This window comes from Coregonus clupeaformis, chromosome 23 (assembly GCF_020615455.1).
Source record: "Coregonus clupeaformis isolate EN_2021a chromosome 23, ASM2061545v1, whole genome shotgun sequence".
Taxonomy (NCBI): domain Eukaryota; kingdom Metazoa; phylum Chordata; class Actinopteri; order Salmoniformes; family Salmonidae; genus Coregonus; species Coregonus clupeaformis.
In genome coordinates this window covers 5,563,278-5,579,103 of record NC_059214.1, presented here as the reverse complement: position 1 = coordinate 5,579,103, position 15,826 = coordinate 5,563,278, and the positions used below count along the sequence as shown (strand labels likewise).

At 45.2% G+C, this 15,826-nt stretch overlaps 1 protein-coding gene across 2 annotated transcripts in view; it reads left to right on the top strand.

Annotated features, from left to right (window-relative positions):
- The window catches only part of rnf17 (ring finger protein 17), a gene marked incomplete at its 5' end in the record, with an annotated part of 30,307 nt that extends 14,568 nt beyond the window's left edge, over positions 1 to 15,739 (top strand). The window contains 11 exon segments of one of the 2 annotated variants that reach the window (XM_045206512.1): positions 10,404 to 10,567; positions 10,684 to 10,803; positions 10,980 to 11,060; positions 11,245 to 11,370; positions 11,487 to 11,540; positions 11,695 to 11,802; positions 11,901 to 12,024; positions 12,180 to 12,315; positions 13,211 to 13,397; positions 13,723 to 13,842; positions 15,601 to 15,739. In XM_045206512.1, the coding sequence (XP_045062447.1) occupies positions 10,404 to 10,567; positions 10,684 to 10,803; positions 10,980 to 11,060; positions 11,245 to 11,370; positions 11,487 to 11,540; positions 11,695 to 11,802; positions 11,901 to 12,024; positions 12,180 to 12,315; positions 13,211 to 13,397; positions 13,723 to 13,818 (1,196 nt within the window). 2 annotated transcript variants of the gene reach the window in all.
- Positions 15,740 to 15,826: the final 87 nt, after the last annotated feature.

Sequence of the window (15,826 nt, the reverse complement as noted above, 5' to 3'; positions counted from 1 at the left end):
ATTACCGCCACACCGGTAATGAAGGCAGTCAAATTCCTAAACAGTCACGGTAATTAGGCTTCTCCAAGCTCTGATTCTGCTGATGGTCATTAGTAGCCTACCAAACCTTCTAACTGCCAGGTACTCAGCACTCTATTGTCCCTCTAATCACTCTGACATCAATACAAATGTAATCGAAAATGTAATCAAACACTTAATGAGAGCCCATGAGCTCATGTTCCACAACATTTCTATAGGCTATGGAATTGTGTGAGAACATCGTGATGGCCTCTATTAAAAAGAGGAGGATCCCATCAGCTTTCTATAGGCTAGGCCTACTATATATATTTTTCTCAACTTTCCTAATATTAATCACATTGCTTCTCTTTAAAACAGGAGTATAGCCTACCTGGCTGGCATGAAAATGAACTACGGGAAAAGCATCCTCCACTCGCTATTTAAGTGCATAGATGACATGTCTTTTTTCCCCTGCCCCTGTTTCGAGACAGGTGCATGATAATGGTCCATTCTAAATCAAAACAAATTTCACACACAAATTATTTAGTGTATATGTAAAGACAAGATTAAATCAAGAATAGTCTGAGTGACAATATTAGCCTATCACTTGTGAATTATATATTTTTGCGACTTATAATCAGTCGCACACCTCGTAGCCTAGCCCAGTGATATTAAAATACATTATTTTAAAAGGATACCGCTTATTGTAGCTGACTTAACACATGCAGTGCGTCCGCAGTGGTGAAATGGCTAGCTACGTTCGGACTCGGGAGGGTTTTCACGCTGCACTCATTCACTGACCAATACAATAACGTTTTCGCCCCACACACACTGATCCAATGAAATGACAGATTTCTCGACACACACACAAGCATTTCGCTACACCCGCAATAACATCTGCTGAATATGTGTATGTGACCAATAAACATTTGATTTGACACACTGATCCAATAAAAATGTCATTCTGCAACATTGTTTTGTTTTAAATGTGACACTTCCAATCAGATAATACAGTTCTTCTGACAGCTAGCTTGATTGACAGCTAACTATGCAGATGTGTTCTGCAGGCATTGCACATGTGGATAGTTAGCTGTCATTTAACTCATGTAGGCTAGCTGTCAGAGTAAAATAATGGAGAAGTTTTTAAAACGTGCAGCTCCCTCCTCTACTACGGTCTCCTGAGTGGCGCAGTGGTCTAAGTCACTGCATCGCAGTGCTAACTGTGCCACTAGAGATCCTGGTTCGAATCCAGGCTCTGTCGCAGCCGGCCGCGACCGGGAGACTCATGGGCGGCGCACAATTGGCCCAGCGTCGTCCAGGGTAGGGGAGGGAATGGCCGGCAGGGATGTAGCTCAGTTGATAGAGCATGGCGTTTGCAACGCCAGGGTTGTGGGTTCGATTCCCACGGGGGGCCAGTATAAAAAAATATGTATTCACTAACTGTAAGTCCCTCTGGATAAGAGCGTCTGCTAAATGAATAAAATGTAAATGTAATGTAATACTGCTGCTTCCAACGTCAACAACAAGGCTGACAACTCGGTCCCTGTCAAGAAGAGAAAATATGACCCTGACTTCATCAAATATGGTTTTGCATATATGGAAGACAGTCGGGATGAGTGTAGACAGCAGTGGGTCCTATGCAACGAGCTGTTAGCTAATGAGAGCATGAAACCCTCCTAAATGAAAAGGCATCTGGGCACCAAGCATCCAAGGCACAAAGATAAGACAGCTGACTTTTTTTTAAAGGAAATGTCAATATCTGGAGGCCTCACAAGATTCATTGAACAACGTATGCACGGTACAAGGAAATGCACTTCGCATCATACCTTGTGGCCCAGCGTATTGCTAAGTGCAAAAAAGCCCATACCAGCGCAGAGGATCTCATACTCCCTGCTGCGATTGATATGTGCACTGAAATCGTGGGAGAGTCAGCCGCCAACAAACTTAAAACCATACCTCTATCCAATGACACCATGAGGAGGAGAATCCATGACATGTCTGAGGACAACTCGCCAGACATCAGAGTGCATCAGTGCAAATGGCCATTACGCATTGCAGCTTGATGAATCCACAGATGTGGCTAGCCATGCAATGCTAATGGTCTATGTCAGACACGTCTGGGATAATAACTTTGAGGAGCAGTTCCTTTTTAGTGCTGATTAGCCCACCACCACCACTGCAGAGGCTGTCTTTAATACAATGGATATGTACCTGGCTCCGTGGGACTGGCCTGGGATGGGTGCGTCGGTGTGACCACTGATGGGGTAGCTGCCATGACGGGAAAGCACCCCGGAGTAGTAAAGCGGATCCTGGAGAGAGCACTGAGTGCAACGTTGAACCACTGCTTCCTACACAGGGAGGCATTGGCAGTGAAGTACATTGTGCCTGAGCTCCACACCACTTTCCAGAATGTTATCAAGTGTGTCAACTATATCAAAAAGAGTTCCACGAAAAGCAGGTGTTTCCAGGCCTTCTGCAGGAATATGGGGAGCGAGCACCAGCAGGTGCTTTATCATGCAGAGGTCTGCTGGCTTTCCAGGGGTAAAGTGTTGGGTTGCTTTTATGAGCTTCGAACATTTCGATTGTGAGGAATGGCTCGCGCAGTTGGATATTTTTGATCATCTGAATTCGCTCAATGTGTCAATGCAAGGGAGGGGGCACAATCGATTTGAACAGAGGGACAAAGTGGATGCCTTCAAGATGACGCTTACCGTTTGGACATGTTTGTAACGGGAGGATTGACATGTTGCCCGACGCTGATTACGACATTCAGAATCTGATCAACATAGCGCACACAAAAAAATATAGAAATAAAAATCCTTAAACAGCTTCTTGAAAAGCTGCAGGGAAAATTTTGCGACGACTTCCCGGAGGAGAACAGGAGACTAGACAACTGGACACGGGACCCCTTTCGAGTGGAGATGGGAAGCGTCATGTTGCCAAGCAACGAAAAGGATCTGCTGGTGTTGTCATTGATCGCGGACTGCGCATGCGGTTCCCGGAAATGACACTGGCACAGTTCTGGTGCAGCATAATGGGAGAGTATCCTGCTCTCGCCTCTCATGCAATTAGAATCATGCTGCCGTTCAGCACTCACAGCACTCCGGGCCAAGGGCACAACGGTCACTGGCCGGAAAAGGCATGGATCTTTTTTGGGTGCATTACGGCCACACAAAGGGGATGCCGCCGTGAAATTCAAGGCATTCTCAAGTGCTTATCAAATTGTGGATGAGAGACTGATGAAGTGTGTACAGCCTGCGCAAACGACTTTTTTCAAATCATTTTTTCAAATTAGTCACATCATGCAGCCTTATGATGTATTAAAATTCAAAACATATAGCCCAACGTTTGTAGAACAACTAAAGTTACATTAATAACTAAATTAAGCATATAGGAGTACCTATTTCTTTGTTAACCGCTCAACAAAGAATAGCCGCATGTGCGCACTCCCTCAAATCGTTTGGAGAAAATATCCTTTCTATTTTATTCAGCTTTGTTCAATTGTATTTTTCATACTATAAAATAATGCCACGGAATTCTAAGTAAATCTTGTCTGCTAAATGAACTAGTTTAGCCCACAGCCATTTGGCATAGCCAGATCGGGGCCTAACATACGGACAACTCAGTATGCTATTCTGTTCTTCTGAGATAGACTACATGTTCTTAATATCATGCTTCTTTAGACCTGTCCAAAATAAATAGTGGATTTATTGTGAAGGTGTAGGCTATATTGCATGGATTTTGTTAGACTTTTTAAAATGTAGATGTTCCAAAGGTCTCCATCAGTGGCTTGTAGGCTATGTGTGGAAGACAGGAGATGCTAAATGTGTTTATGTTAATTACCGTGAGACCGACAGTTATTTGCTTGACAATCACCGGCTGATGGAATTTCGGGACCGCCACAGCCGTAGGCATGAGCTCTGCTTTGTTTCTTGAGCAGGCTGCACACACATCAGTCTCTCATTCACAATTTGACAAGCACTTGATAATATTCTCACCAGGCCTCGAATTTCCCGGCGGCATCCCCCTTGTGTGGCTGTAATGCCCCCTAAAAAAATGATTGCCTTTTGTGGCCGTTGTGCCCTTGGGCTGAATATTACAATTCCCGGCTGCCAATCGCCATGCTCCGAAGCACCTCTCACTCACATGGCTCTCTCATGATATCTCAATTCTTATTAGCCAATGCCCGTCATGTGATTGGGTCCTTCTCACAGGCATCTGAGTTCCGAAGGAGGCTACAAGTGAAGAGCGACACATCGGGGTCGCAACTGCACCCGTCCTTATCGAATTCCGAGGCGCATATTGAAGATGTTAGAAGAACTCTCCACATTTTACTTTTCGTCAGCCAACAAGATGAGTAGGCCTAACGAACAGTAAAAGCACTAGCCTATGTCAATCTACTATCCCCCATAGTACAACAGTTGACCTATTCTGTGCGAGAAATAAATATTCCAAACAAATTCTGGGACAGTTGTTGGATGCGATCGATCCCAAATTAATACAACCACTAGCATCAAAAAACCTTTGAAAAGCAATGAGGCTGATGCAACAGATAAGAACGTTTAGCTTAAAATGTTGATAAACTATTAGGCTATTTGTTCACATAAGCGCAGCAATGCACACACGGCAGTAGGCTATAAGCATGAATGTTCCAAAATGCAATCAATTAGCGGAAAAACACCATTCTTAAAAGTGACTGCACCATAATGTGTTTTAATTTTTAGAAGTTATTTGGTTGTGATACAAACCTAATCAACATACAGTGCATTCGGAAAGGATTCAGACCCCTTGACTTTGTCCACATTTCAAATCAAGTTTGATTTGTCACATACACGTGTTTAGCAGATGTTATAGCGGGTGTAGCGAAATGCTTGTGCTTCTAGCTCCAACAGTGCAGTAATATCTAACAATTTCACAACATATACCCAATACACACAAAACTAGTAAGGAATGGGATTTAAGAATATATACTTATATGGACAAGCAATGACAGAGCGGCATGGACTAAGATACAGTAGAATATTATAGAATAGAATGCAGTATATACATATGAGATGACTAGTGCAAGATATGTAAACATTATTAAAGTGACTAGTGTTCCATTTCTTAAAGTGGCCATTGATTTCAATAGGCAGTAGCAGCCTCTAATGTGCTAGTGATGGCTATTTAACAGTCTGATGGCCTTGAGATAGAAGCTGTTTTTCATTCTCTCGGTCCCAGCTTTGATGCACCTGTACTGATCTCGCCTTCTGGATGATAGCGGGGTGAACAGGCAGTGGCTCGGGTGGTTGATGTCCTTGATGATATTTTTGGCCTTCCTGTGACATCGGGTGTTGTATGTGTCTTGGAGGGCGGGTAGTTTGCCCCCGGTAATGCGTTCGGCAGACCGCACCACCCTCTGGAGAGCCCTGCGGTTGTGGGCGGTGCAGTTGCCGTACCAGGCGGTGATACAGCCCGATAGGATGCTCTCAATTGTGCATCTGTAAAAGTTTGTGGGTTTTAGGTGCTAAGCCAAATTTCATCAGCCTCCTGAGGTTGAAGAGGCTCTGTTGCGCCTTCTTCACCACACTGTCTGCGTGGGTGGTCCATTTCAGTTTGTCGGTGATGTGTACGCCAAGGAACTTGAAGCTTTCCACTGCGGTCCCGTCAATGTGGATAGGGGGGTGCACCCGCTGCTGTTTCCTGAAGTCCACAATCATCTCCTTTGTTTTGTTGATGTTGAGTGAGAGGTTATTTTCCTGGCACCACACTCCCAGAGCCCTCACCTCCTCCCTGTAGGCGGTCTCCTCATTGTTGGTAATCAAGCCTACTACTGTTGTGTCGTCTGCAAACTTGATGATTGAGTTGGAGGCGTGCTTGGCCACGTAGTCATGGGTGAACAGGGAGTACTGGAGGGGGCTGAGCATGCACCCTTGTGGGGCCCCAGTGTTGAGGATCGGCGAAGTGGAGATGTTGTTTCCTACCTTCACCACCTGGGGGCGGCCCGTCAGGAAGTCCAGGACCCAGTTGCACAGGGCGGGGTTCAGACCCAGGGCCTCAACCTTAATGATGAGCTTGGAGGGTACTATGGTGTTGAATGCTGAGCTATAGTCAATGAACAGCATTCTTACATAGGTATTCCTCTTGTCCAGATGGGATTGTGCAGTGTGATGGCGATTGCATCGTCTGTGGATCTATTGGGGCGGTAAGCAAATTGAAGTGGGTCTAAGGTGACAGGTAAGGTAGAGGTGATATGATCCTTGACTAGTCTTTCAAAGCACTTCATGATGACAGAGGTGAGTGCTACAGTGCGATAGTCATTTAGTTCAGTTACCTTTGCTTTCTTGGGTACAGGAACAATGGTGGCCATCTTGAAGCATGTGGGAACAGCAGACTGGGAAAGGGAGAGATTATGGACATATTCAAACACACCAGCCAGCTGGTTTGCGCATGCTCTGAGGACGCGGCTAGGGATGCCGTCTGGGCCGGCAGCCTTGCGGGGGTTAACATGCTTAAATGTCTTAATCACGTCGGCCATGGAGAAGGAGAGGCCACATTCCTTGGTAGTGGGCCTCGTCAGTGGCACTGTGTTATCCTCAAAGCGGGCTAAGAAGGTGTTCAGCTTGTCTGGAAGCGAGATGTCTGTGTTGGCGACGTGGCTGGTTTTCTTTTTGTAGTCCATGATTGTCTGTAGACCCTGCCACATACGTCTCGTGTCTGAGCTGTTGAATTGCGACTCCACTTTGTCTCTATACTGATGTTTTGCCAGTTTAATTGCGGAGTGAGTAGCTACACTGTTTTTATTCTGCCATATTCCCAGTCACCTTGCCATGGTTGAATGCGGTGGTTCGCGCTTTTAGATTTGTGCGAATGCTGCCGTCTATCCACTGTTTCTGGTTAGGGTAGGTTTTAATAGTCACAGTGGGCACAACATCACCTATACACTTCCTGATAAACTCAGTCACTGTTTCAGTGTATTCATCTAAATTATTTTCGGAAGCTACCCGGAACATATCCCAGTCCGCGTGATCAAAACAATCTTGAAGTGTGGATTTCGATTGGTCAGACCAGCATTGAATAGTCCTTAGCACGGGTACTTCCTGTTTGAGTTTCTGCCTATAGGAAGGGAGAAGCAAAATGGAGTCGTGGTCAGATTTGCCGAAAGGAGGGCAGGGGAGGGCCTTATAACCATCCCGGAAGTTTGAATAGCAATGGTCGAGTATTTTAGCAGCGCGAGTACAACAGTTGATATGTTGATAGAACTTCGGCAGCCTAGTCCTCAAATTTGCTTTGTTAAAATCCCCGGCTACAATAAATGCAGCCTCAGGATATGTGGTTTCCAGTTTGCATAAAGTCCAGTGAAGTTTTTTGAGGGCCGTTGTGGTATCGGTTTGAGGGGGGATATACACAGCCGTGACTATAACCGAAGAAAATTCTCTTGGGAGATAATACGGTCTGCATTTTTTATTGTGAGATATTCTAGGTCGGGTGAACAGAAGGACTTAAGTTCCTCTGTTACTACAATTACACCATGAGTCGTTAATCATGAAACACACACCACCGCCCTTCTGCTTCCCGGAGAGATATTTATTCCTGTCTGTGCGATGAACTGAGAACCCATCTGGCTGGACCGATTTCGACAGAATATCCCAAGAGAGCCATGTTTCCGTGAAACAGAGTATGTTACAGGCCTTGATGTCTCTCTGGAAATAAATCCTTGCCTGTAGTTCGTCGACTTTGTTAACCAAAGATTGAACATTAGCGAGTAGGATACTTGGAAGTGGTGGGTGGTATGCGCGCCTCCTAAGTCGAACCAGCAGGCCGCTCCGAGTGCCTCTCCTCCGCCGGCGATGTTTTGGGTCAGCCGCTGGAATCAGTTCAGTTGCCCTGGGGAAAGCAAACAAAGGATCTGCTTCGGGAAAGTCGTATTCCTGGTCGTAATGCTGGTGAGTTACCGCCGCTCTGATATCCAATAGTTTTTCCCGGCTGTATGTAATGATGCAAAACACTTTCTGAGCTAATAACGTTAAAAAAAATACATACAAAAAAAAATACTGCAAAGTTTCCTAAGAGCTAGTCGCGAGGCCGCCATCTTCGTCGGCGCCAGGATCACTTTTGTTACGTTACAGCTTTATTCTAAAATGGATTACTTTTTTCTTTTTTTTACCCTCATCAATCTACACACAATACCCCATAATGACAAAGCAAAAACTTGTTTTTATAAATTTTTGCAAATGTAAAAAAAAAATGAAAAGAAACAGCAATACCTATTTACATAAATATTCAGACCCTTTGCTATGAGACTCGAAATTGAGCTCAGGTGCATCCTGTTTCCATTGATCATCCTTGATGTTTCTACAACTTGATTGGAGTTCACCTGAGGTAAACATGATTTGGAAAGGCGCACACACCTGTCTCTATAAGGTCCCACAGTTGACAGTGCACGTCAGAGCAAAAACCAAGCCATGAGGACGAAGGAATTATCCGAAGAGCTCCGAGACAGGATTGTGTCGAGGCACAGATCTGGGGAAGGGTACCAAAACATTTCTGCAGCATTGAAGGGCCCCAAGAACACAGTGGCCTCCATCATTCTTAAATGGAAGAAGTTTCGAACCACCAAGACTCTTCCTAGAGCTGGCCACCCGGCCAAACTGAGCAATCGGGGGAGAAGGGCCTTGGTCAGGGAGGTGACAAAGAACCCGATGGTCACTCTGAGAGAGCTCCAGAGTTCCTCTGTGGAGATGGGAGAACCTTCCAGAAGGACAACCATCTCTGCAGCACTCCACCAATCAGGCCTTTATGGTAGAGTGGCCAGACAGATGCCACTCCTCAGTAAAAGGCACATGACCGCCCGCTTGGAGTCGCCAAAAGGCTCTAAGACCATGAGAAACTAGATTTTCTGGTCTGATGAAACCAAGATTGAACTCATTGGCCTGAATGCAAAGCGTCACGTCTGGAGGAATCCTGGCTCCATCCCTACGGTGAAGCATGGTGGGGGCATCATCATGCTGTGGGGATGTTTTTCAGCGGCAGGGACTTTGTGTCTAGTCAGGATCGAGGGAAAGATGAACGGAGCAAAGTACAGAGAGATCCTTGATGAAAACCTGCTTCAGAGCGCTCAGGATCTCAGACTGGGGCGAAGGTTCACCTTCCAACAGGAAAATGACACTAAGCACACAGCCAAGACAACGCAGGAGTGGCATCGGGAAAAGTCTCTGAATGTCCTTGAGTGGCCCAGCCAGAGCGTGGACTTGAACCCTGATCGAACATCTCTGGAGAGACCTGAAAATAGATGTGCAGCAATGCTCCCAATCCAACCTGACAGAGCTTGAGAGGATCTACAGAGAAGAATGGGATAAACTCCCCAAATATAGGTGTGGCAAGCTTGTAGCGTCATACCCAAGAAGACTCGAGGCTGCCAAAGGTGCTTCAACAAAGTACTGAGTAAGCGTCTGAATACTTATGTAAATGTGATATTTCAGCTGTTTTCTTTTTATACATTTGAAAAAAAATCTAAAAACCTGTTTTTGCTTTGTCGTTATGGGGTATTGTGTGTAGATTGATGAGGAAAAACAATTTAATCCATTTTAGAATAAAGCTGTAACGTTACAAAATGTGGAAAAGGTCAAGGGGTCTGAATACTTTCCGAATGCTAGGATACATGAGGTGTGTGACTGATTTGAAAAAGTTGAGAAAAAAAAGGCATGTGCTGTTTCTTGCCTTACTGCACATGCTGGGCATCATTCACAAGTGAAAGACTAATATTGTCACCCATCAGACTGTTAATTTAATCTTGTCTTAACATATGCTAAATAATATAGTGTGAAATTAGTTTCGATTTAGAATGGACCATTATCATGCACCTGTCTCGGAACAGGGGCAGGGGAAAAAAGACATGTAATCTATGCCTTAAATAGCGAGTGGAGGATGCTTTTCCCGTGGTTCATTTTCATGCCAGCCAGGCAGGCTATACTCCTGTTTTAAAGAGAAGCAATGTGCTTAATATTAGGAAAGTTGAGAAATAAATATAGTAGGCCTAGCCTATAGAAAGCTGATGGGATCCTCTTTAATAGAGGCCATCAAAACTGTTTTCTCACGCAATTGCATAGCCTATAGAAGTGTTGTGCAACATGTTCTCATGAAGTGTTTGATTAGATTTTCAAATACATTTGCATTGATGTCAGAGTGATTAGAGGGACAATAGAGTGCTGAGTACCAGGCAGTTAGCAAGTTTGGTAGGCTACTAATGACCATCAGCAGAATCAGAGCTTGGAGAAGCCTAATTACCGTGGAATTTGACTGCGGTCATGACTCGTGAATGGCGGTAATACGGTCACCGTAACAGCCCTAGTTGACACTCAATATTAGGAAGGTGTTCCTAATGTTTTGTACACTCAGTGTACATGCATAACTACTTTGTTTGTCAGGGCGCCAGTTTGAGCAGCTGCGGGAGCGTCTACAGCAGCACATAAAGACCCTGCCCAGGCTGAAGCCCTATACCTGGAAGAGTGTCCTGGGCTGTGCTGTCATGGGCTCTGACATGCTCTGGTACAGAGGGGAGGTGCTGGAGGTCATCGGAGGTCACGTTAAGGTACAGACACTTTTTGTGAAAAGATGAATACTGGGATTTTGAACAGTTTTATACAAGTTATGTCTACACATATGGTAAACTTACGAGACCCCAACCTATACGTGTGTGTGTTCCAGGTGCGCTACGTGGACCAGGGTCTAGTGGAGAACATCCCAGTGTGTCACGTCTACCCCACGGTGCTGTGTGAGGACATTCCCCAGCTCTGTATGCCCTGCCAGCTGCACGGAGTCATCCCTGTGAGTGGACTAGACTTCAGAATCGCAGTTTTTCAGTGTTCCATCTTAGTAGCTTCCTCTCCTTCATCTGCAGTGATCTGACAACTCAGAATAGGTGTAAGCAGTAACTTGGAGGGGGCTGAAAAGGAATCTTCTACAAGGTGAGGTCTGACCCCCCCGTCTGTCTCTGTGTTCAGGTGGGCAGGACGTGGCAGTGGGATGCTGTGGCTCTGCTGAAAGAGCTGCTGCTAAACCGCTGTGTGGACATGCAGGTCATGGTGAGGTGGACACTACACACACACTCAAAGATGGTATGTTAGTGCTTGGGGGAGATGAGGTGATCCTGTTTGAGTAAGTGTAAGTGTCTTAGTATAAGCTGCAGGCAAGGCCCTGTATCAGTTGTGCATGGACTCACTGACCTGATGTATGATGAAATGTGACAAAAATGACTGTGTGTGTTAGGAACTGCCTGAGGACCCTCTGGGCTGTCTGACAGTACAGATCTCTCTGGATGGCATGACTCTAAGCAGAATCATGGTTCACCACCAACACGCCTCTGTAGACCAGGCTATTGCAGCCACGCAGGAGGTAGGGAGGGGTGGGTATGTTACATTAACATTAACCTGGTTTCAATCCTTCCTCTTTTTTTGAAGAAGTCTTGATCCAACACAATTGTCTAAATCAACGTCTGTGATTTTCCTCAGGAGCTGGTGGTGTCATCTCGCCTAGATCTAGACGACTGGGACATTGACACAGAGGTACGTTGGTTTTTCAGTGCCATCTGCATAAGATGTTGTTTGAAATTGCCAGTATGCACACTGCGATATAACCTGCCAATTACATTTGTTTATTTGAGTGTGAGATTGTCAGTCATCCCCACTGCTCTGCTGTGTTGTCCTGTCCTATGTATAGGGGTTGGAGGACCCAGAGCCAGTACTAAGGGTGTTCTCATACCCAGACCTGCCTGAGAAAGGAGAACGCTTCCGGGTCAGGATCAAACACCTCCGGACCCCCAACGAGGTACTACTACTTCCCTACCCAACTGTAATGTCAACTCTGAAATGATTTGTTATGCCTTTGCAATATTTTTCACTTTCTCTACTGTGTGTGTGTTGGAGGTGTTCCTGTACCCCTTAGATGGCAGTAGTTGTGAGGAGTCTGGTGGGGAGAGTCTGGAGGAAGCTCTGAAGAGAGTCCATGACAGGATGGACCGTCTGGCCATGCTCTCGGACTTCTCCATTGGTAAACCACAAGCACTTTCCATGGACTAAACTTCACACTTAACCCTTAATGCTTTTACTAAATCATTTTCATAGGGTCTTGTAACAGGGACTTATAACGAGCTAGTTGGAGTGGTAATGTGCTGACTTGTTGATCCTGTGTGTCCATCTCTCCAGAGGCCCCGTGTCTGGCAGAGTACAGTGATGGGAAGTACTACCGGGCCAAGCTGCTGGGCTTCGCTGGCCTCAACCCTGTCAAGGTCCTGGTCAGACACGTGGACTTTGGCTCTGACGACACCCTGCCCACACACAAGTAAGACTCATACTTCACCGTTGCCCAATTCTACTGGAGATTGGAGCATAAGTAAATCCCATTTTTGTGCAGATTGTCTATTATATTGACAAGATAGTCAAATGACCGCTCTAACAATGGAAATACATGTCCTCAAAGATGGAAGGCAGGCTGAAAGAAGGCGAGATCAGGTGGGACCATTCTAGCCAATGAGAGGGCAGATATGCATGTGAACAACAGGCAATAGAGAGAGAGAGCAGTGGTTCCCAACCCTTTTCGGTTACTGTACCACCAACTGAATTTTGGCCTGCCCGGAATACCCCTGATTTACCCCCTCGTGCATTTTACCAGTAAGCCTATGGTCTCATTAGTCTTCTCAAGTACCTAGTACCCCTGGTTGGGAACCGTAGAGATGGAGGACTCATCTTTGTATCTGTGCCATTATAGTGTCTGACAGCATGGGCAGTGCCATTGAGGCCATCTCCATTTTAAAGTAATCAATTTTCATTGGCTGATTGCTCCCAACTCATAGAAATCCCCACCCTGTTGACTACTTTAAAATGGTGGAAGTCCTCAATGGCAATGTCCACGCTAAAATGGGTTACGGCCATGACTCCTCTCTCTATGACAACAGGCAAAAAGTAGTTTTTTTCAATGTTGCTGAAATGCGTTGTGCGTCCATTTATATCAGTGCATTCGTAACAACCTAACCATTTCGAAACTTCTATTAGGTCAAATAAGCCCCACATAGCAAATTACATTTTTCTGTTGACCAAATTGACACACTCATTGACCTCCATATAAAAATTCCTTACTTATTTTCGTGGACAGATTTTGGGTGGAGTAAAAACCTCTGGCTTTTCCTCTTCCTCTCTGGTTATGGGAGGTAATATGGTGGGGGTTTTTCTCCCGTCAGGCTGCGTCAGATCCCGGCCCATCTCCTGCGGTTCCCCTGTAAGGCCATCAAGGTGCGGGTGGCGGGCTTCAGACCCCCCCGCCTCAACCTGGAGAAGGAGCGCCTGTCCTACCGGCCAGAGTGGAGCATGAAGGCTGCCCTGGAGATGATCGACCTGCTGCACAGCTGCTGCACCGCATCCGTTACCGTGAGCAACATCTGCCTTTAGTTACCCCCGTCATATCAGTGGCAGCCATAAGAAGCTGGATAGACAATGACACATTAAGTGTGGTCATGGTTATGATAGTGGATTATTGGCTTTCAGCGTCACTGTGGTCTCTGCACAACAAGGGCGATAGCAGCAGAATTGTTGTGTGTGTATTGTGGTTACTCACAGTATACCGTTCACATACCATTCATCCAATAAGGTCATTGTGAGATGGTAATCTTGGTGCTGTTGGTCATCTTCGCCAATCATGATAATGAAGCTATAGTGTAGTTTTAGTGATAATGGTGTTTCCTGGTTGTCTCAGGCCACTGAACCTGAGCTGTCTGTGTTCCTGTATGACGAGGATGGAGCTCTGGTCTACCTGCCTCTGGTGGAGAAAGGACTGGCTGACTTTGACTGAGACACACTACAGCAAGAGAGAAAGGTGGGTTTGGCTCTCACTCCGGAGTAGTGTTGCACGGTATACCGGTAATATCACCGTACCAAAACGTCATGATACTCATGATACCAACGTTTTAGAATACCGTAGTACCATATGATACTACCACATTTTTCAGCCCTACCGATCTAAAAAACCATCTGGTGCTGTTTATAACATTCTTTATAGTTATCTTTTATTAAGCAACAGTAACTAGTCTCTTGCGTCAGTCCAATAATGTCCACATGTGGCAGCTGTAATCAGCCAGCCGCATCCCCTACCAGCCTTCACTCACCTGTTTCTCTCTGTCCGCTCTTCCTGCGCATCTATTCCTCCATCAGTTTTTCAAATATAATTTGGCTGTGAAGGCGCGCGGAGATGCAGATCTGTTGTTACATTTGTACATTTAATACATTGGAGCAAGGCGCAGAGTGAGCAAAGTTGATACATTGTATAATTTCATTGCCTGATATGACCAAGAGCACAAGCCAGTCTGAGTAGGCTTTGCAATTGCAAGTTTGCTGTCACGTAGCCTCTGAGCACCGCTTCGCGACAGGTGTGCTTGCAGCTTTACAGCAAAGAATTTTAGATAATTTAACAAACCATGTCACCGGCCGTTTTAAACTAATCCTGGATTGCTAATTATTGGTTTGAAAACAAACATTGTTCAGTCATGTTACCTAGCTAGCTAACAACCTGCTAACTTGACAGTAGGTCTAGGCAAATTTGATTGGCACAGGAAGAAAGTAAAGGGTCTGCTACTCATGAGATGTGCTTCAAAGGCAAGTATGGATAGCTACAGCCCAATATGGCAACCGGAGTATGGGCGAGTGGGTGTGTCGAATGGAGTGGGTATGGAAAGCGAATCAGCTAATCTTGCGTGGCTGTTTGGGCTGCACGACTAGTCGATAAGCCGGGTAACTAACATAGCCATTTCATTCCTACCATGATTTTATTTGAAGTAGGATAGTAGCCTACACAATAAATAACTAGTATTGATAACCATACAGATGCATACAGTCTACTACTCAATGGGGAGGGCATGAACGGCAACAACACCGCGACACAGTACTCTTCGCTCCTGCTTGACAAACACTACTGTCCAGCAACAGTGTGGGAAGTAGCTACCTAGTAGCCAATATCAGGGTGACAGTCACAGTAAGCATACAACATATTGGGATGCACTACTTCTCAAGGTAGGATTCATATAGGCCTAATGTAAACCTAAACTATATCAGAAATTCTTTCTGGTGCTCCTTAAATTCTGTTCGGTGCCTAACGCTTTTAAAGTTGGGAGCAGTGGGTTTGTGGGAGAGTGAGTGGTTTGAGGGAGACTGTTTGTTTCATGCAGCGTTTTCCCCTTGCTGCCACAATGACATGCAGGATATTATGCATGTACGTATCTTCCTTCCATTCCTCCAGCGGAATCACAGGTAGGCTTTTGCAAATCATCCATTCTATGCAGTATTCTTTTATACAGTTAATTAATTACGTGTTGTATTGAGTAGAAGTGTGAATGAATATCAGCTACAGGTTTTTTTGCGTAGCGCATAACGTTTAGAAAACGGGAACAAGCATTCGGGGGCATCATATCGTTAGTAACATTTTAGTATGGTTACAACACTACTCAGGAGTGCTTTTCAAAGAAAGTGTAAAAATATGTTAACACTAATCAGTTTGTTCAAGTGAGCGACGTCAAGTCTTTCTGTAGTCTGAATGTTATCCACTTCACTTGGTAACCTTTCTCTCCTTTGACCCCTCCAGATATCTGCTGTGATGTGGACGGGTTCCCTGTTCGTTCTGCATTGTGAGAGAATGCTGCTTGAATATACAGTACATGTAAATCTTAACATTGTTTTATTTAAAGTTTAGATGTTTATTTAGCAGAATGTAGCTTTATTTTCTAACTGAAATACTGTCTGTATGAAGGGTACAGAAGTATTCATTGTTTTCATTTAAAACTGCTTCAATGTCTCAATACACTCCCTGA